The sequence below is a fragment of the Thunnus albacares genome, chromosome 21, assembly GCF_914725855.1.
Source record: "Thunnus albacares chromosome 21, fThuAlb1.1, whole genome shotgun sequence".
NCBI classification, from domain to species: Eukaryota; Metazoa; Chordata; class Actinopteri; order Scombriformes; family Scombridae; genus Thunnus; species Thunnus albacares.
The window spans coordinates 512,501-535,000 of NC_058126.1; the positions used below are offsets into that span (position 1 = coordinate 512,501).

A 22,500-nucleotide genomic window follows, 5' to 3' on the forward strand; every position below is an offset into this window, starting at 1 on the left:
ATGAGCTCTTGTGGTTAATTTGTCGTCTGTTTGTTAAAACCAGAAAGACACAAGATGTTCTCTCTCACCTTTCACCAAAACCTGTCTCACTGTGTGTGTGTGTGTGTGTGTGTGTGTTCGTGTGTATGTGTGTGTGTGTGTGTGTGTGTGTGTGCGTTATATGACCCTAGCACCAGTAGTAGTTACTGGTGCTAGTTCTGAGTACAGTGCAGGACAACAGAACGTCGTCTATTTTTGATTAATAACTTAATAATAACCTGAGCAGCAGATCAACCAACAGTTCATTTCTGGTTTAAGTGAAACAGTTCAAACTACAGTGAAAAGCAACAAACTGGTGAATAACGTCTGTAGTTGAGCCAAAACAGCTTTTTCTCTGGAGAACGTGTTTGTTCAGTGGCGGCAACACTGGAAATAGGAGTGGCACGAAGCGTCGTCATGACCCGGTGCCCACCTAGCCACGGCCGGCGTGGGGTTTACATAGACAATAAAAGTGTTTTGGCCTTTAGCCTACTTTAACACACCACACTAAAGACCAGCTGACTGGGGACAGAACTCGTTTCCCCATTTGATAAAAGCTGATGTCTGGGTCAGCAGTTAGAGGAAGGCTCCAGGAAATGAATGGAAGTCTATGCAATGTCCCCAAAAGTGACTTAAGTAAATGTGTGTGTGTGTGTGTGTTTTCTCTCTAACAGGAGACAAAGATCGACTGTGTCCGCGTCGCCACTAAAGGTAAGAAAAACAACAGTGCATTTTATTTTGAAAGGTGTTGAGTACACTATAATAAGGAATGCAATGGTTTTATTTTGACAGGTACAGAGTATGTTTTACCTTGCACTGTTAGCGATTAGCGTTGTTAGATGCAGTTTCTGTTGACATCTGCTGACTGCTGGACTGGTTAGCTCGCAAGGCAGCAGCCAGTCCATTCTTTATAATGAGACACAGATGGCAGCTAGCTGTTGGAGCGCTAGGCTAATGGTTAGCACACTGGTCCTGTCCAGAAGTATAATGGCTCACAGATGGCTCGTGACACTGGATGCTACGCTAACACTAGGCTAACACCAGGCTAATGACTGGGACTCTACGAGTGTCCAGAGAGCTGTTTAGCATCAGAGCTAAACAAGCTAAAATACTGTCCCCTGATGAACATCCAGGATAAACACACACACACACACACACACACTCACACTCACACACTCACTCACACTCACACTCACACACTCACTAACACACACACACACACACACACACACACACACTCACTAACACACACACACACACACACACACACACACACACACACACACACACACTCACACTCACACACTCACTAACACACACACACACACACACACACACACACACACACACACACACACACACTCACTAACACACACACACACACACACACACACACTCACTAACACACACACACACATTCACACACACTCACACACATACACACACTCACACACACACAAACATTCACACACACACACACACACAAACATTCACTAACACACACACACACATTCACACACACTCACACACTCACACACACACACACACACACACACACACACACACACACAAACATTCACACTCACACTCACACACACACAAACATTCACACACACACACTCACAAACATTCACACTCACACACACATACAAACATTCACACACACACACACACACACACTCACAAACATTCACACACACACACACACTCACAAACATTCACACACACATATAAACATTCACACACACACACACATACTCACACACACTCACAAACATTCACACACTCACACACTCACACACACACACACACAAACATTCACACACACACACTCACAAACATTCACACACACACACACTCACACACACACACACAAACATTCACACACACACACACACATATAAACATCCACACACACACACACACACACACACACACACACACACACACAAACATTCACACACACACACACACACATATAAACATCCACACACACACACACACACACACACACACACACACATATAAACATTCACACACACACAAACATTCACACACACACTCACAAACATTCACACACACACACACACACACAAACATTCACACACACACACACAAACATTCACACACACACTCACAAACATTCACACACACACACACACACACAAACATTCACACACACACACACAAACATTCACACACACACTCACAAACATTCACACACACACACACACACACACAAACATTCACACACACACACACAAACATTCACACACACACTCACAAACATTCACACACACACACACACACACACACACACACACACACACACACAAACATTCACACACTCACAAACATTCACACACTCACAAACATTCACACACTCACGCACACACACACACACACACACACACACACACACACACACACACACACACACACAGACACACTTTAATCAGCTTTTATTGGAGCACAGTTCTGGTGACTAACAACATCAGGTGCTGATTGGCTCTGCCCGTCCCCTGGCACCTGTCAGTCACGCTGCAGCAGCCAACCAGATCTCCCAGGGGGGGGTTTTCTCCTCCCCCCTCTTCCCTTTCAGAGTACCCATGATGCCTTGCTGCGCTGACAGTGAGCAGAGCTGATGTGAATGTAAAGGAGAGCTGAACGTCTGCTGAATGTTAACTGACAGTTTAGTACAAAGAAAACACACATCGGTTCGTTTCTGAAGTAACACACTCAATCTCCCACAATGCCGCTCACCTCACACACAATCACACGCTAGTTTCAGGTAAAAGGAGGAAGACAAACAAACATATGCAAAGAATAATTGTGCACAAGTGTGATATATGGTCCAAACTGTCAACTACATAATAGTATAAACTGTATGTCAGTGAAACACATGTTGCTTATATGTTTAAAAATATACCAAACATACAATATATAAACACATGTCCAATATATCTTTACAGATATATATAATATTTTTTATTTGCACACACTGACTGCATAAAATCCATATAATAAATAAATAATAATATTTAAACAACACATATAAGGTATGATTATATTAAAACATATGTGATGTAGGATATATGTGTATGTTATCTAAAATATTTATTAGAATATATATATTTAAACAACTTATTAGAAATAAGTGTAGGGTTGTGTTTGTATATGTATTTACATACATATATAAAGTATATTGTCTAAATATATGTAAATAAAACATGTTAAATCTTTTATCTTGAATATATATCTATACATATATATTACATGGTGTTTTCAAATGTTACATATTGTTTGTTTTAATTAACTACATTTATCAGGTTTATTGATCAGACGTTGTGGTTTTAGCAGCAGTTAGCGTTGGAGCTAACTGGTCTGATGGTGGGTGTGTAACTGGTCTGATGGTGGGTGTGTAACTGGTCTGATGGTAGGTGTGTAACTGGTCTGATGGTGGGTGTGTAACTGGTCTGATGGTGGGTGTGTTGGGAGATTCTTCTCTCTGAGCTGCTGCTGCTCTTTCTGCTTCTTTGATTACTAATGTTTGATGATTGATTGGCTGATTAACGAGCTTCTCTTCCAGGTCTGCTTCTAAAACTACTTCCTGTTGAACTGAACAGCACTCTGCTCTCCTGTAAATAAAAAGCTCTCTAATGTTTGTGTTCAAACCTTTTACATATTAATAGTTAATTAAGCATTAATTAAAGATAATTATGAAAGTGTATCAGTCAGTTTTCAGTTTATAATGATGATGAGAGTCGTTACAGGCTGATGACGTCCGTCAGGAGAGCAGGACGATGCTGCATGTGACTAATATTTCTGCTTCAGTACAAACAGCTACAGCCTGTCTCTCTCTCTCTGTTCCTGTCTGCCTGTCTGTCTCTCTGCCTGTCTGTCTCTCTGCCTGTCTGTCTCTCTGCCTGTCTGTCTCTCTGCATGCCTTCCTGGATGAATAGCTGCTATAATCGTCACGCAGCTCACCACGCCGTACATTCGCGTCGCGCCAGCGGCTGGCGACAAGCAGCTACCAGGTCAGACACACTTTATTTATTTCATGTGGGTCTCGTTGTTTCCCAAATAACTTATTAATTTTATTTATTTGTTTGTTTGTTTACATATTGTTTCTAGAGGCTCTCAATGTTCTCACACACAACAATCTTCAGAAAGATGCAGTAATTAAACATAAACATGTAGCTGTTAAACAACAACTGGATGACAACAAACAACGTCTACAGTATTTACAGGTGAAACAATAACTACTGAATGGGTAAACAAGGGACAGGTTACTCATACAGCAGGTGGTTATGTACAGTATATACAGTCTCATATTAAATTCATGTATCTTAGTTTTATAATAACTGTAAATACAAACATCTTACCAGCCTCAGCTTCAATAAACATCTCCCACCTTCATCATTATTGTGTCTTTCACAACTCTTCATTAAACTCTGTCTGTGGTTTTAAAGGTAGAATAGTGTGTTCATTGTCATTGCATTGAGACTTGATTAAAGACTGTGAGCTCAGGTATTTTCCACAGGAAGAGCCGCAGTGAAACCAGTCTGTAGTTTTCATCCTGGACTGGGTTCAGTGTGAGACAGCAGAACACTTTCACTCACAGCTCGCACAAAATTACATTTGAATATTTACCAGCCTGAAGATGGAAACTTTCCACCAACTGTTTACACGCACATGTTAACACACACACACACACACACACAAACACACACACACACACACACACACACACACACACAGCACGTTTGTGTGTGTGTGTGTGTGTGTGTGTGTGTATGTTAGGGCTGTCAATCGATTAAAAAAATGAACTAATTAATTGCACAATTTGAAGCTCATAATAATGGATATTAAATTAATATAGAATCAACACAAAGGATGTATATTTAAATTCAAATACTATTGTTTAACAGCATCTTTTTAACTTTGAACACACATTCTCTGCTTCCTTCCTCCAATAAAACATTTCTTATAAGGCTGCACGATATTGGAAAAAAACTGACATTGCAATATCTTTTTTTCTGTGATGAATATTTCAATATGAAAAAAATCACCTCATCACACGTCATCACCTCATCACACCTCATCACCTCATCACACCTCATCACCTCATCACACCTCATCACCTCATCACACCTCATCACACCTCATCACCTCATCACACCTCATCACCTCATCACACCTCATCACCTCATCACACGTCATCACCTCATCACCTCATCACACCTCATCACCTCATCACCTCATCACACCTCATCACCTCATCACCTCATCACCTCATCACACCTCATCACACCTCATCACACCTCATCACACCTCATCACCTCATCACACCTCATCACACCTCATCACCTCATCACCTCATCACACCTCATCACCTCATCACACCTCATCACACCTCATCACCTCATCACCTCATCACACCTCATCACGTCATCACCTCATCACACCTCATCACCTCATCACACGTCATCACCTCATCACCTCATCACCTCATCACACCTCATCACCTCATCACACCTCATCACCTCATCACCTCATCACACCTCATCACGTCATCACCTCATCACACCTCATCACCTCATCACCTCATCACACCTCATCACCTCATCACACCTCATCACACCTCATCACGTCATCACCTCATCACCTCATCACACCTCATCACCTCATCACACCTCATCACCTCATCACACCTCATCACACCTCATCACGTCATCACCTCATCACACCTCATCACCTCATCACCTCATCACACCTCATCACCTCATCACCTCATCACACGTCATCACCTCATCACCTCATCACACGTCATCACCTCATCACCTCATCACACGTCATCACCTCATCACCTCATCATCCGTCATCTCCTCATCACCTCATCACACCTCATCACACGTCATCACCTCATCACACCTCATCACCTCATCACCCGTCATCACCTCATCACCTCATCACCTCATCACGTCATCACCTCATCACCTCATCACCTCATCACACCTCATCACCTCATCACACCTCATCACCTCATCACCTCATCACACATCATCACCTCATCACCTCATCACCTCATCACGTCATCACCTCATCACACCTCATCACCTCATCACACCTCATCACCTCATCACCTCATCACACCTCATCACCTCATCACACCTCATCACACCTCATCACCTCATCACACCTCATCACCTCATCACACCTCATCACACCTCATCACCTCATCACACCTCATCACCTCATCACCTCATCACACCTCATCACCTCATCACACCTCATCACCTCATCACACCTCATCACCTCATCACACCTCATCACACCTCATCACACCTCATCACCTCATCACACCTCATCACCTCATCACCTCATCACACCTCATCACCTCATCACACCTCATCACCTCATCACACCTCATCACACCTCATCACCTCATCACCTCATCACACCTCATCACCTCATCACACCTCATCACCTCATCACACCTCATCACCTCATCACACCTCATCACACCTCATCACCTCATCACACCTCATCACCTCATCACCTCATCACCTCATCACACCTCATCACCTCATCACACCTCATCACCTCATCACACCTCATCACCTCATCACATGTCATCACCTCATCACCTCATCACACCTCATCACCTCATCACACCTCATCACACCTCATCACCTCATCACCTCATCACACCTCATCACCTCATCACACCTCATCACCTCATCACCTCATCACACCTCATCACCTCATCACACGTCATCACCTCATCACCTCATCACACGTCATCACCTCATCACCTCATCACACCTCATCACCTCATCACCTCATCACACCTCATCACACGTCATCACCTCATCACACGTCATCACCTCATCACCCGTCATCACCTCATCACCTCATCACGTCATCACCTCATCACCTCATCACACCTCATCACCTCATCACCTCATCACCTCATCACACCTCATCACCTCATCACCTCATCACACCTCATCACGTCATCACCTCATCACGTCATCACCTCATCACCTCATCACCTCATCACACCTCATCACCTCATCACGTCATCACCTCATCACCTCATCACACATCATCACCTCATCACCTCATCACCTCATCACGTCATCACCTCATCACACCTCATCACCTCATCACACCTCATCACCTCATCACCTCATCACACCTCATCACCTCATCACACCTCATCACCTCATCACACCTCATCACGTCATCACCTCATCACACGTCATCACCTCATCACACGTCATCACCTCATCACGTCATCACCTCATCACACCTCATCACACCTCATCACACCTCATCACCTCATCACATGTCATCACCTCATCACATGTCATCACGTCATCACCTCATCACCTCATCACCTCATCACATGTCATCACCTCATCACCTCATCACATGTCATCACCTCATCACATGTCATCACGTCATCACGTCATCACCTCATCACCTCATCACCTCATCACACCTCATCACCTCATCACACCTCATCACCTCATCACCTCATCACACCTCATCACATCATCACCTCATCACACCTCATCACGTCATCACCTCATCACACGTCATCACCTCATCACACGTCATCACCTCATCACGTCATCACCTCATCACACCTCATCACACCTCATCACACCTCATCACCTCATCACATGTCATCACCTCATCACATGTCATCACGTCATCACCTCATCACCTCATCACCTCATCACGTCATCACACCTCATCACCTCATCATTCATCACCCGTCATCAGCTGCATTATTGCGTTAAGTTAAATGATTAAATATTTCAAATTACTTAAATAATTTCAAATTGATTACAAGACAAATGTGTTAATTTTGTCAGCGCTAATATATATACAGATATACATATGGATAGATATATAAGGGAAATGGCCGGATTTGTCTACACGATGGTGTGTCTATGTGTTTGTGGGAGAGGTTGTGTCACCAGTGGGCCTCAAACACTCTTAACAGCTGTTCGCCTTGTATATAACACACACACATTAACACACACACACACACATTAACACACACACACATTAACAGACACACACACACACACACACACACACATTAACACACACACACATTAACACACACACACACATGAACACACGCACACACACACACACACCTCCCACTCAGTGTGACTGGCTGAAGCCCTGAAGCAGCAGAAAACAGCTTCACTTTCACATAAAAACAGCTTCTCTATGGCCTACTGTGACACACACACACACACACACACACACACATACACACACACACACACACACACACACACATATACACACACACACACACACACATACACACACACACACACACACACACAGATAAATTCTCTCTTCAAAGCAGTGTTTTGATAGCCTTTAAACTGAAAACAGCAGCTCTCTCTCTGCCTCCGAGGAGGTGATGGCTCTGTGTGTGTGTGTGTGTGTGTGTGTGTGTGTGTGTGTGTGTGTGTGTGTGTGTGTGTGTGTGTGATGAAACCACAGATAGTCGAGCTGGTTTTGACCTTGAAGAGACGAAAAGAAAAACAGAGAATAAAGGAAAGTGTCTCAGTGTCTCTGCAGGTTTAAACCAGTTTCAGGTTCCTGCTCCTGTTTCAGACCAGACTGGAAACAAGCTCAACACTTTAATATTAATTAATAATTACACTAATTATACAGAAATAAACAGACTTGTTCAGTTTCTGAATCAGCACCTTGTGTTATTGAGTTTCTACATTTTCCAGATTAACAGCCAGTTTATTATCTTCCACTATAATGTTCATACATGAGGTTCTGTCATCCTGAGTCACCACCAGGTCAACTTTATACTGGGTGAACTGGTGCTGGTTCTAGCCACCACCTTGATGCCACCTTAACAAAAGGGGATTCAATTTATTGACCAGTTAGACAATAAAGATGTGGTTCCTCTTCTCATCCTGTGGTTATGTTGGTGGTGATTCCTGGATCAGCCGCTTCATCCCAGACTGAGATACTGAGAATAATGTGGTGACTCCCAGTTACCGACCAGTTTATTGTTACAGATGAGAGGACAGTCAGGTGACTGACCAACAAAAGACAACACTAAAAGGTGTTGATTCCTGAACCATCTTAAAGGATTCAGTTGTTGATTTTCTATATTTTTCTTCTGGTCAACTAATTTCATGTTTGGATGTTTAAACGAGTAACAACAGCGATACGATAACAACCCGCCACTGTGCATGCGGGGAATTACTCATTTCTCAAAGAACTTCACTACAAAGTTAGATGTTGTGATCTGCAGCACAACAAACTGGTGAAGCTGTAAACAGAACAGCGTTCCTGCACATGCTCAGTAGCGTCTGCCGTACACAGGACTACTCTCTGGAGACTGAAAACATGATGCTGTTATTAGCAAACAAACGAACGCGACCAAACTCTTCACGATGAAGGAACATGTGACCCAGTGCAGCGGTGTGACTCACTGACGTGTTTTTAATCAGATATATCAGCTTTGATACACACACAATACTTGTTAGTAGATCAGTTCATTGTTGGTTTGGATCCAAACATGAAGACAAATACAGAAAAACAACAACCAAATCCTTAAAGAAAAGGCTGCTGATTGCTGGATGAGATGTCGGTGACATCATGCTGTTAACAGCTGGTTAGTTTATTTCTGTCTGAACCTGAAGTCACTCTGATTTCTCTTGAACAGAATATTTTTATTGAGCAAACTCCACATAGAGCTCAGTGAAGAAATATCAGACATCAGAATAATATAATAATATAGTTACTAAGGAAAAAAGAGAGAGAATAGTAAAAAATAAAATATAAATGAAGAAAAAGAACTAAAATTGAAACTAAGTAAATACACAGATGAGTAAAATCCTTCACAAGAGTCCTAATTGAATGAAGGTGTTGGATCAAAGGGCCTCGAGTCAGATAAAACTGAAGATTCATGAACATCATCAGGTCTTAATGTTCTTCTTCTTGCTAGTAATGAGCTCTGCTAGAACCTCGGCGTCCACTAATTGTTCTTCTCTCCACTCTCCTGTGATTTTGTCTTAATCAGGACGTGTTTACATAAATCAGGCGTCTCCAAATGTTCTTTTTGTAAATCCGTCTGGAGCTTTTCATGACAGAAACACTGTAGAAGTGTCTTCTTCCAATGTGAGGCAGGTGTTCACTGGTGTTTAGTTTACAGACTCATTCTGTCCTCGACCTTTACAGACAAACACACAGAACTCATTCAGACTGAAAACTGTTTTATTGTAGATGAACAAAATATTTCAGTTTTTACAGACTTCAGAGAGTTTCTGCTGTTTCTGTTTCTGACACTTTCACAAGAAACTTTGTTAGGTTTCATGCTGGCTGTGGTTCAGTAGGGAGGTTACTGGGATGTCAGACGGCTGCTGTAGGGAGGTTACTGGGATGTTAGACGGCTGCTGTAGGGAGGTTACTGGGATGTTAGACGGCTGCTGTAGGGAGGTTACTGGGATGTCAGACGGCTGCTGTAGGGAGGTTACTGGGATGTCAGACGGTCGCTGTAGGAAGGTTACTGGGATGTTAGATAGTCGTTGTAGGGAGGTTACTGGGATGTCAGACGGTCACTGTAGGGAGGTTACTGGGATGTCAGACGGCTGCTGTAGGAAGGTTACTGGGATGTTAGACAGCTGCTGTAGGAAGGTTACTGGGATGTTAGACGGCTGCTGCAGGAAGGTTACTGGGATGTTAGACGGTCGCTGTAGGAAGGTTACTGGGATGTTAGACGGCTGCTGCAGGAAGGTTACTGGGATGTTAGATAGTCGTTGTAGGGAGGTTACTGGGATGTTAGACGGTCGCTGTAGGAAGGTTACTGGGATGTTAGACGGTCACTGTAGGAAGGTTACTGGGATGTTAGACGGCTGCTGCAGGAAGGTTACTGGGATGTTAGATAGTCGTTGTAGGGAGGTTACTGGGATGTTAGACGGTCGCTGTAGGAAGGTTACTGGGATGTTAGACGGTCGCTGTAGGAAGGTTACTGGGATGTTAGACGGCTGCTGCAGGAAGGTTACTGGGATGTCAGACGGTCGCTGTAGGAAGGTTACTGGGATGTAAGATAGTCGCTGTAGGGAGGTTACTGGGATGTTAGACAGCTGCTGTAGGAAGGTTACTGGGATGTAAGTTAGTCGCTGTAGGGAGGTTACTGGGATGTTAGACAGCTGCTGTAGGAAGGTTACTGGGATGTTAGACGGTCGCTGTAGGAAGGTTACTGGGATGTCAGACGGCTGCTGTAGGGAGGTTACTGGGATGTTAGACAGCTGCTGTAGGAAGGTTACTGGGATGTTAGACAGCTGCTGTAGGAAGGTTACTGGGATGTTAGACAGCTGCTGCAGGAAGGTTACTGGGATGTTAGACGGTCGCTGTAGGAAGGTTACTGGGATGTTAGACAGCTGCTGTAGGAAGGTTACTGGGATGTTAGACGGCTGCTGTAGGAAGGTTACTGGGATGTTAGACGGTCGCTGTAGGAAGGTTACTGGGATGTTAGACAGCTGCTGCAGGAAGGTTACTGGGATGTCAGACGGTCGCTGTAGGAAGGTTACTGGGATGTAAGATAGTCGCTGTAGGGAGGTTACTGGGATGTTAGACAGCTGCTGTAGGAAGGTTACTGGGATGTAAGTTAGTCGCTGTAGGGAGGTTACTGGGATGTTAGACAGCTGCTGTAGGAAGGTTACTGGGATGTTAGACAGCTGCTGTAGGAAGGTTACTGGGATGTTAGACGGTCGCTGTAGGAGGATTACTGGGATGTTAGATAGTCACTGTAGGAAGGTTACTGGGATGTTAGCTGCTGTAGGAAGGTTACTGGGATGTTAGACAGCTGCTGTAGGAAGGTTACTGGGATGTTAGCTGCTGTAGGAAGGTTACTGGGATGTTAGACAGCTGCTGTAGGAAGGTTACTTGGATGTTAGATGGTCGCTGTAGGAGGGTTACTGGGATGTTAGATAGTCACTGTAGGAAGGTTACTGGGATGTTAGACGGCTGCTGTAGGAAGGTTACTGGGATGTTAGACGGTCGCTGTAGGAGGGTTACTGGGATGTTAGACAGCTGCTGTAGGGAGGTTACTGGGATGTTAGACAGCTGCTGCAGGAAGGTTACTGGGATGTTAGACAGCTGCTGTAGGGAGGTTACTGGGATGTTAGACGGTCGCTGTAGGAAGGTTACTGGGATGTTAGACAGCTGCTGTAGGAAGGTTACTGGGATGTTAGACAGCTGCTGCAGGAAGGTTACTGGGATGTTAGACAGCTGCTGTAGGGAGGTTACTGGGATGTCAGACGGCTGCTGTAGGAAGGTTACTGGGATGTTAGACAGCTGCTGTAGGAAGGTTACTGGGATGTTAGACGGCTGCTGCAGGAAGGTTACTGGGATGTCAGACAGCTGCTGTAGGGAGGTTACTGGGATGTTAGACAGCTGCTGCAGGAAGGTTACTGGGATGTTAGACAGCTGCTGCAGGAAGGTTACTGGGATGTTAGACGGTCGCTGTAGGGAGGTTACTGGGATGTTAGACAGCTGCTGCAGGAAGGTTACTGGGATGTTAGACGGCTGCTGTAGGAAGGTTACTGGGATGTTAGACGGTCACTGTAGGGAGGTTACTGGGATGTAAGATAGTCGCTGCAGGAAGGTTACTGGGATGTCAGACGGTCGCTGTAGGAAGGTTACTGGGATGTCAGACGGTCGCTGTAGGAAGGTTACTGGGATGTTAGACGGCTGCTGTAGGAAGGTTACTGGGATGTTAGACGGCTGCTGTAGGAAGGTTACTGGGATGTTAGACGGCTGCTGTAGGAAGGTTACTGGGATGTCAGACGGTCGCTGTAGGAAGATTACTGGGATGTTAGACGGCTGCTGTAGGAAGGTTACTGGGATGTTAGACGGCTGCTGTAGGAAGGTTACTGGGATGTTAGACGGCTGCTGTAGGAAGGTTACTGGGATGTTAGACGGTCGCTGTAGGAAGGTTACTGGGATGTTAGACGGCTGCTGTAGGAAGGTTACTGGGATGTTAGACGGCTGCTGTAGGAAGGTTACTGGGATGTCAGACGGTCGCTGTAGGAAGATTACTGGGATGTTAGATGGCTGCTGTAGGAAGGTTACTGCGATGGTAGATAGTCACTGTAGGGAAGTTACTGGGATGTCAGACGGTCGCTGTAGGAAGGTTACTGGGATGTCAGACGGTCGCTGTAGGAAGGTTACTGGGATGTTAGACGGCTGCTGTAGGGAGGTTACTGGGATGTTAGACAGCTGCTGTAGGTAGGTTACTGGGATGTTAGACAGCTGCTGCAGGAAGGTTACTGGGATGTTAGACGGCTGCTGTAGGAAGGTTACTGGGATGTTAGACGGTCGCTGTAGGGAGGTTACTGGGATGTTAGACGGCTGCTGTAGGGAGGTTACTGGGATGTTAGACGGCTGCTGTAGGAAGGTTACTGGGATGTTAGACGGCTGCTGTAGGGAGGTTACTGGGATGTTAGACGGCTGCTGTAGGAAGGTTACTGGGATGTTAGACGGCTGCTGTAGGAAGGTTACTGGGATGTCAGACAGCTGCTGTAGGGAGGTTACTGGGATGTTAGACAGTAGCTGTAGGAAGGTTACTGGGATGTTAGACGGTCGCTGCAGGAAGGTTACTGGGATGTTAGACGGTTGTTCTGGTCGCTCTGGTTCCTGATGTGATTTGATTCTGTAGTAAAGACATAAAACACCAGAGAACGACAAGCAGAGTGAAGAAGTCATGTTTCCACTTTTTCATCTTTGTCATGACCCGATTAACTCCACACACACACACACACACACACACACACACACACACACACACTGTGACTGATAGCTGTTGTCAGTGTCTGATTGGAAAAGTGGAGTGGGTCTAAAATGACAAGCACACACACACACATTACACAGCTCGACAGCAACGTCTTGTCCTGAACGTTTCTCATCTAGGAGGATAATATCTAGAAGGATATTACACCTGGACACACACACACACACACACACACACACACACACACACACACACACACAGGGCAGGTAATGGGTTTTTCATGGGACTGACATCCCATCACATTATACAGTCAGAAGGACTCTGCACATCATCGTCACACTGATTCAGTCTCAGTCTGGAGGAAACGACAACTAAACAATCCGGATCAGAAAAGAGCTCATTAAACTATTAATTGATACTAATGATGTCAATTAATATTCATTAATATCCCAGTTGTGATGACCAGCAGTTAATGGGAGTTAATAGTGGTGTATAGGTATTTAATGGTAATTAATGTTGTAATTGATATTGCATGGAGATTATTAATGGTAATTAATGTTGATTAATTAATAACGGTGTGGTGATGAACAGCAGATGGCAGTTAATTCGTCACTGGTATTTAATAGTAGTAAATGTTAGTTGATATTAATTAATATCAGTTAATAATATATACATACCTGTAGTTAATTAAGTTAACTGTACTTAATTTAATGCCTTTTATGGTCATTTATGATTCATTAATGTAATTTTGGATTTCAGCAAATTGTTGTTTAGTTTTGTGTTGTTTGTCTTTTTGTCTTTTAACATCTTTGAAACAAGTATTTAATCTGTCATTTAATATGTGATCTATACATGAATCATATCTTATCGTATAATTAATGATAATAATTTAGATTAATGTTGGAAACCATGAAACCAGAATCACAGTTAGTAATTAATAATTGTTAATAATGTTTAATTGTAAATCTTAATAAATAACAGTTAAGGTTAATTGTAGTTAATGTTCCTGTAATATTAAAGTTAATAATAATAAATGTTAGTTAAATGTGCATTAAAGCAGTGATGATGTAATTTACAGGTAAATAAAGTGTTAACTGGTGATTGACGGTTTGTTGATGTGACGTTAGTTAAATGAATGTTGTTGAAACGTTTCAGGAGCTGCGACCAGGAAACCAGAACCGGAGCAGGAGAAACAGTCGGATCACACGGTGAAGATCGCCGGAGCCATCGCAGGCATCCTGCTCTTCATCATCATCTTCCTCGGAGTCATCCTGCTGATGAAGAAACGGTAAGAATATTACAAACACACACAAACACTCCAACACACACACACAGATCCAGTTCTAGTGGATACTGGAGCTCAGGGCGACGCCTGTTTGGAAATATGTTGCAACGTTTTCTGAGCTGTGATCTCAGGAGTGAAAAAGTGATAAAATGCTGTTTTACTTTGTGGATGAATCAGTGAAGCTTTACAGCTGCTGGCAGCTGGTTTATTAACTCAACAGAGTAGTTCTCTCTTCCACCGCTGGACCAAACAGCTGCAACATCTGGTGAACAAAGCAGCAGAGTGACGGACTGGAGGAGAGTTGTGCAGACTGACACCAGAATGATAGTGATCGAATATTATAGTACTTATAAAATATTATCACATTATCATATTAAATATGAGTTACAACTGCATTTATACTGTCGTAGTACTACAGTACTATTATTACAGTATATTACAAAGGTATCTGTACTGTAGATGGATCCAATTACATCAAACACACACACACACACACACTCAGTGACAGTGAGGAAGATGAGGATGAATAATGGAGCAGATTGCAGCAGTAATCACCATTAAACTGTATGTGGACCGACTTTATTCTCCAACATCAAACACACAACCCCGCTGGGACACACACACTAATATATACACAGCATACACGCTTAAACACACACACTCACACACACACACACACACACACTTAAACACAGAGAGAAAAGCTTCTGTGTTTGGAGAACGTTGAAGATAAGAGAGAAATTTAGATGAAAGAGCGTTTTATTCTTTTTTTTTTTTCCTGAGTCGCCTCGAGCGAATGTCTTCAGGCTATAGAGACAGATTTCTATTTCACACACACATTTTTATAAAGAGAGTGTGTGTGTGTGTGTGTGTGTGTGTGTGTGTCTGACTCGTCTGTCGGGTCGATCGAGCTCTGATCTCTAACAGAAATTAGAGAGAGAGAGAGCGAGAGAGACGGTTGTTCGGTGTCTAATGAGGTTTTTAATGTTGACAGGGTGCGTTTGATTTCCACTCTGTGACCAGACGCAGGTCGGACTCATTAAAAGACACGAAACTGGATGTTTAGACTCTGATTGGCTGCAGCCTGACCTACCGACTGCTCAGGACTAGTTTGTTGTAGTATCTCTACGCCCTGAGTGCAGCTGTAGTTAACGTCGTCTCACGTCCAGAAGCTTCATATGATGCACTGAGATGATTTAGTTCAGTCGTTTGTTAGAAGTTCTTCTCTTCTCTGGACGTTTTCACTCTTCTACACAGACCAGAGCCGCAACTATTGATTATTTTTATTATCGATTAATCTTTTGGCCAATTAAGTGTCAGAAAATAATGAAAAATGACTCAAAGTCAAAGGTGACGTCTTCAGTTAACTGTCTGATTGAAATAAATCATCAAAGCGTCACATTCAACAAGCTGAAAACTGTAAAGTTAGAACAAAACGATTAATCAATTATCAAAATGGTTGATCATTAATTAATTATTGACCAACCGTTGCAGCAGTTGAAGCGTCTTGTGCTGTACAGCCGACCTTCCTGCAGGTTCCAGTACAGAAGCTACACAATTAACTTAATTACATCATTTTATTGATTGATCAGCTGAGCCCCGTTAATTAACTGTTAATATACTATTAATTAACTGTTAATTAACTGTTAATTAACTGTTAATTAACTGTTAATTAACTGTTAATTAACTGGTGTTCAGCAGTAATAGATCATGTTTATGTACATGTTATATTCAAATATAAATATACAGAGGAACTCTCTCTCTCTCTTTCTATTCTTTTCACACATTCACCTTGTCAACCAATCAGATGTGTCCCCTCCCCCTCACACTTTGATTGACACCTTGTGCCAGCCAATCACCGCTCTCCACTCCTTCACCTCCACACACAATAATTTAACTCATCTGTTCTGTTTTTTCTCTCCGAGACATTAATCTGTTGTTTTTCCTTTTTCTGTTTTTCTGTTTTTCTTTCCCTCCATCTCACCCTCCCTCCGCTCCGCCCCCACCACTCAGACGGAGAAATTATCACTCCTACACTTACTACCTGTAAGTAACCTGTTTGACCTCTGACCCCTCACCTGTAAGCTTCACCTTCACCCTAACATCAACACCTGACCTCTGACCTCTGAGTGTGTCCTGCCTGTATCCCTGTTTACCTTTAACTGCTGAACCCCGACCCTTACCCTCTGACCCCAGACCCTTACCCTCTGACCCCAGACCCTTACCCTCTGACCCCCAACTCTGACCCCAGACCCTTACCCTCTGACCCCAGACCCTTACCCTCTGACCCCCAACTCTGACCCCAGACCCTTACCCTCTGACCCCAGACCCTTACCCTCTGACCCCCGACCTTTACCCTCTGACCCCCAACTCTGACCCCCGACCCTTACCCTCTGACCCCCGACCCTTACCCTCTGACCCCAGACCCTTACCCTCTGATCCCAGACCCTTACCCTCTGACCCCCGACCCTTACCCTCTGACCCCCGACCTTTACCCTCTGACCCCAGACCCTTACCCTCTGATCCCAGACCCTTACCCTCTGACCCCCGACCCTTACCCTCTGACCCCCGACCTTTACCCTCTGACCCCAGACCCTTACCCTCTGACCCCTGACCCTTACCCTCTGACCCCAGACCTTTACCCTCTGACCCCCGACCCTTACCCTCTGACCCCAGACCTTTACCCTCTGACCCCCGACCCTTACCCTGTGACCCCAGACCCTTACCCTCTGACCCCTGACCCTTAACCCTTAGTTTACGCCTCATATCAGGACCTAATATGTCTCCTTTGACACTGTGACCTCTGACCCCTGATGTGAACCTTGAGTCAGTCCCTAAAACCATTGACCCTTTCTCCAGGTCCTACTGGTGATTCATGTTATCAACTAGAACTGCTGACCCCTTATCAACCCATGACTTTTGACCATGACCTCTGACCTCTGACCTCTGTCCTTAACCTCCACCTGAAATCTTAACCCATAACTAAACACGTCCCCCAACCCCTGACCTTTGACCTTTAGGGTTAAGGGCCCAGTGGTGACTAATTTGTTTCGACTGTAACCTTCACCGTGATCTAAACCCATAACCTGTGACCTTTGACCCCAACATTAACCAGCATTTACAGTGAAAATCACTGACATTAACTTTCACTCATTCATTCAGTCACAACATAAAGTAAGAATGTAATAAAAGTTGCAGTCTGAATAAATAAGGAAGATATTTCTTAAAATTAGTTAATTATTATATTTACATTTTATTTTTTTTCTCTCATAAAAACGTCTCGTAGAGCGTTTAAAGTAAAAATCACTATTTGGTGGAGCTGTTAACAACTCATAGACATGTGAAATGTGACCCCGACTACACACTGCTTTTTGTAAGACGTCAAAAGACAAAAAGGTTGGAAACCACTGGTTTCATCTTTAACAATGTGTTGTATTTTAAAAGCTTGTTATATTATCCATTGTGTCAAATCTTCATCTGAAAAGTAACTAAAGCTGTCAAATAAATGTAGTGGAGTAGAAAGTACAATATTTCCCTCTGAAATGTAGAAAGTAGCATCACATGGAAATACTCAAGTAAAGTACAAGAACCTCTATACTGTACTTCAGTACAGTTTATTAATTATAAACGAGGAGGATCTGAGTCCTCTGACCATCAGTCTCCTTCAACGCTGAGCTGAAGCTTCTGTTTCCTGTTTCAAACACTGATGATGAACCGAAAAATAAAAATATAGATGCAGAGCTTTTTGATCCGCAGCGAGATGGAGGAGAGAAACCTGAGTTTCCCTCCAGGTTACAACTGAATTATCTCGAACCGACGCCTCCTCAGGGAGACAGGAAGTGCTCACACACTCCTCCTCAGGTCACTGTGTGTGTGTGTGTGTTCCTGATGTTTGTGTGTAACAGCTGCTTTACATCTATACACACACATTAAACTGGTCCAGTGTGTGTGTGTGTGTGTGTGTGTGTGTGTGTGTGTGTGTGGTCTTTACAGTCACACAAAATAAACTAGAATATAGAAATAAAACTCAATATGAGCAGATTTCCTGCTGAGAACTAAACTAAGAAAAGCTCAACATCAAACTGTCTCATTGACTTGAAAATATACAAACTTAAACATTCAAAGAAGAAAAGAAAGAATAAAGTCAAAGACACGTCTGATATAATAAGACTCTGCTAACAGCTCAGCTACTGAACTTTAACAAGATCACATTAAAGAATCATATTTGTTATCATATTTCATTTTTATTTGTATGATTTTGATTTGTGATGTCCGTCTCTAGATGGCCTTTAAAACTCAACAATACAATACAAACAAAACACAATTAAATATATAAACGTTTCATACTGTATATAATAATAATAATAATAATAATAATAATAATAAACATTATGAAAGCAGCACGTTTTAAACCAAATGTTGTGAATGTAATGTTACTCACACTGTTGGAACATGAAGATGGTTTGTTCTGCATCAAGCTGCAGATATTAAAGTTTTTCAATGAAAGATTAAGAGGAATAAAACAGCCAATGAGATGAGAGTATTGCATATATCACCTGAACAGGTGGAATCATGTCTCCTGAATTTGTTCAGGTTGAAGAAAAATATTTGTGAACTGTTCGTTTTTTTTACAAAATATTATCCCGATATAACGTGATGTAATAAATATATCAAATATTATACTGTTAAATATTATTACTGAAACATCCCCAACACCTAAATATATAAAAGATATAAATATAGACACATAAACACAGTTTCATGTTCCTGCAGGAGCTGCATGTGTGTGTGTGTGTGTGTGTGTGTGTGTGTGTGTGTGTGTGTGTGTGTGTGTGTGTGTGTGTGTGTGTGTGTGTGTGCGCAGTGGAGCAGGGTTAATAGAATTAGCCGGCTGTAATAAACCTGTCTGATCAAATGATCGTTACAAGGAGACACACACACACACACACACACACACACACACACACACACACACACACACTGACATCCATTACCACTAACAGCGTTGTCCTGTCGCTCATTACATTAGCATAGATTAGCCTTGACATGCTGTGTGTGTGTGTGTTCATGTTAAGTGTTGCTAAATCAATCAACCTCTGACACCTCGCTGATGATGTCATGACACACACACACACACACACACACACACACACACCTAGCCAAGTTTTATTTATTTATATTCGATTGAAAACAACCAGAGTCGACCAAAGTGTCGTATAAATGATAGTGAAAGAAACAACAGCAGTGAAATGACATCAGTAGTAAGTAAGTAGGCAATATCAGAGTCTGTGCACAGAATAAAAAATCATTCATAAAAAATAATAGATTATAAAAATACTAAAATACTTAAACCACTAAGAGCAACCAAAGGCCACTGAAGTGTCAGCGGAGGGGAACACTCGATCTAAAGCACAAAACTATTCCAAAACCACAAAGACAGGATCTCCCTCCACCAGCTGATCCTGAACTGTTCTGAGATCTAAGAGGGTTAGGGTTGGGATTGGGGCTGGAGGTTGGGGGTTAGGGTTGGAGGTTGGGGGTTAGGGTTGGAGGTTGGGGGTTAGGGTTGGGGGTTAGGGTTGGAGGTTGGGGGTTAGGGTTGGGGGTTAGGGTTAGGGGTTAGGGTTAGGGTTGGGGGTTAGGGTTGGAGGTTGGGGGTTAGGGGTTAGGGTTGGGGGTTAGGGTTGGAGGTTGGGGGTTTGGGTTGGGGGTTAGGGTTAGGGGTTAGGGTTAGGGTTGGGGGTTAGGGTTGGAGGTTGGGGGTTAGGGTTGGAGGTTGGGGGTTTGGGTTGGGGGTTAGGGTTGGGACTGGAGGTTAGGGGTTAGGGTTAGGATTGGGGGTTAGGGGTTAGGGTTAGGATTGGGACTGGAGGTTGGGGGTTAGGGTTGGGGGTTAGGGTTGGAGGTTGTGGGTTGGGGCTGGGGTTGGGGGTTAGGGTTGGGGTTGGGGTTAGGGTTGGGGGGTTAATGAGCGCTGGGGTTGGGGGTTAGGGTTGGGGTTGGGGGTTAGGGTTGGGACTGGAGGTTAGGGGTTAGGGTTAGGGTTGGGGGGTTAATGAGCGCTGGGGTTGGGGGTTAGGGTTGGGGTTAGGGTTGGGGTTGGGGTTAGGGTTAGGGTTGGGGGGTTAATGAGCGCTGGGGTTGGGGGTTAGGGTTGGGACTGGAGGTTAGGGGTTAGGGTTAGGGTTGGGGGGTTAATGAGCGCTGGGGTTAGGGTTAGGGTTGGAGGTTGTGGGTTGGGGCTGGGGTTGGAGGGTTAATGAGGCCTGGAGTTGGAGTAGGGGCAGAGAAGTCCTAAAATGAACAAAAAACTAAAACAAATAAACAAACAAACAAATCCTTGGATTCAGGGTTAGGGTTGGGGGTTAGGGTTAGGGCTGGGGTTGGGGGTTAGGATTGGGACTGGAGGTTAGGGGTTAGGGGTTAGGGTTGGGGGTTAGGATTGGGACTGGAGGTTAGGGGTTAGGGTATGTATTGTATTTGACAGGCAGTACCAGTTGGGAGTCTCGCTGCAGCAGCTGCAGGCAAGTGTCCAGCTGGCCGACGCCGAGGTACAGTGAGTGCAGTAATCCAGCCTGGAGGAGATTAATGTGGTGGTAACGGTCTCCATATCCTTCAGAGAGAGGATGGACTCGTTTAGCAACGATCCTCAGCTGAAAATAGCAACCTGTCACCAAGTCAAAGGCAGGGGCATGAAGGTTCGATGTCAGTGACCTTAGTGGCTAGCTATACTCTCGCTGGTGTTGGGGGGACCAAAAACAATCACTTCTGTCCTGCTATCACTCATTCAACATTTCACATCCTGGAGGCGATTATGGAAGGATGTGACAGAGTTGGAATCCTCTTTATTCAATGGAAGGTATACTTGAGTGTCGTCGGCGTAACGGTGAAAGGAGACGTTGTGCTTGAGGAACATAGAGCCTAAAGGAAACATATACACAGCAAATAAAATGGGTTTAATAGAATACAACGATCCACTGTAATAAAAGCTGCGCTCATTGAAATGGCACATTTACCACAGTGTAAAGCCGCAGTAAGTCATCTGAGACTTTGAGCAGATTCTGAACTGTGACGAGCCTGAAGCCTGACTGCAAATTCTCCATGATGTTGTGATTGTCTAGAAAAGACAGAAGCTGAGTGTAGACAGTTTTCTGCAGGACTTTGGACTAGAACGGGCTTGTAGATGAGACAGAAATGATTTAGTTCTGATTCGTCAGGGTTGAACTATTGCATGTTTAAAGCAGGACACACACAGTTTGGCTCCTTTGACCTCAGAGAGAAAAACATATAAAAGCCGCTTTGCTGCTATTCACTCGTCTGTGTGTGCGTGTGTTTGCAGGGGAAGAGGGGTCAGAGGTCAAAGGTCAGGACAGCTGATTGGACTCAGAGAGTTCAGCTC

At 43.8% G+C, this 22,500-nt stretch overlaps 1 protein-coding gene across 18 annotated transcripts in view; it reads left to right on the forward strand.

Annotated features, from left to right (window-relative positions):
• The window catches only part of LOC122972227 (receptor-type tyrosine-protein phosphatase mu-like), a 158,463-nt gene that overhangs the window by 92,817 nt on the left and 43,146 nt on the right, over positions 1–22,500 (forward strand). For 7 of the 18 annotated variants that reach the window (XM_044339160.1, XM_044339162.1, XM_044339164.1 and 4 more), the window contains exons 17-20: positions 693–729; positions 3,981–4,055; positions 14,972–15,104; positions 17,115–17,147. In XM_044339160.1, coding sequence (XP_044195095.1) covers positions 693–729; positions 3,981–4,055; positions 14,972–15,104; positions 17,115–17,147 — 278 coding nt within the window. The remainder of the gene's footprint in view (positions 1–692; positions 730–3,980; positions 4,056–14,971; positions 15,105–17,114; positions 17,148–22,500) is intronic. The other 11 variants (XM_044339171.1, XM_044339173.1, XM_044339174.1 and 8 more) reach the window with 3 other exon arrangements.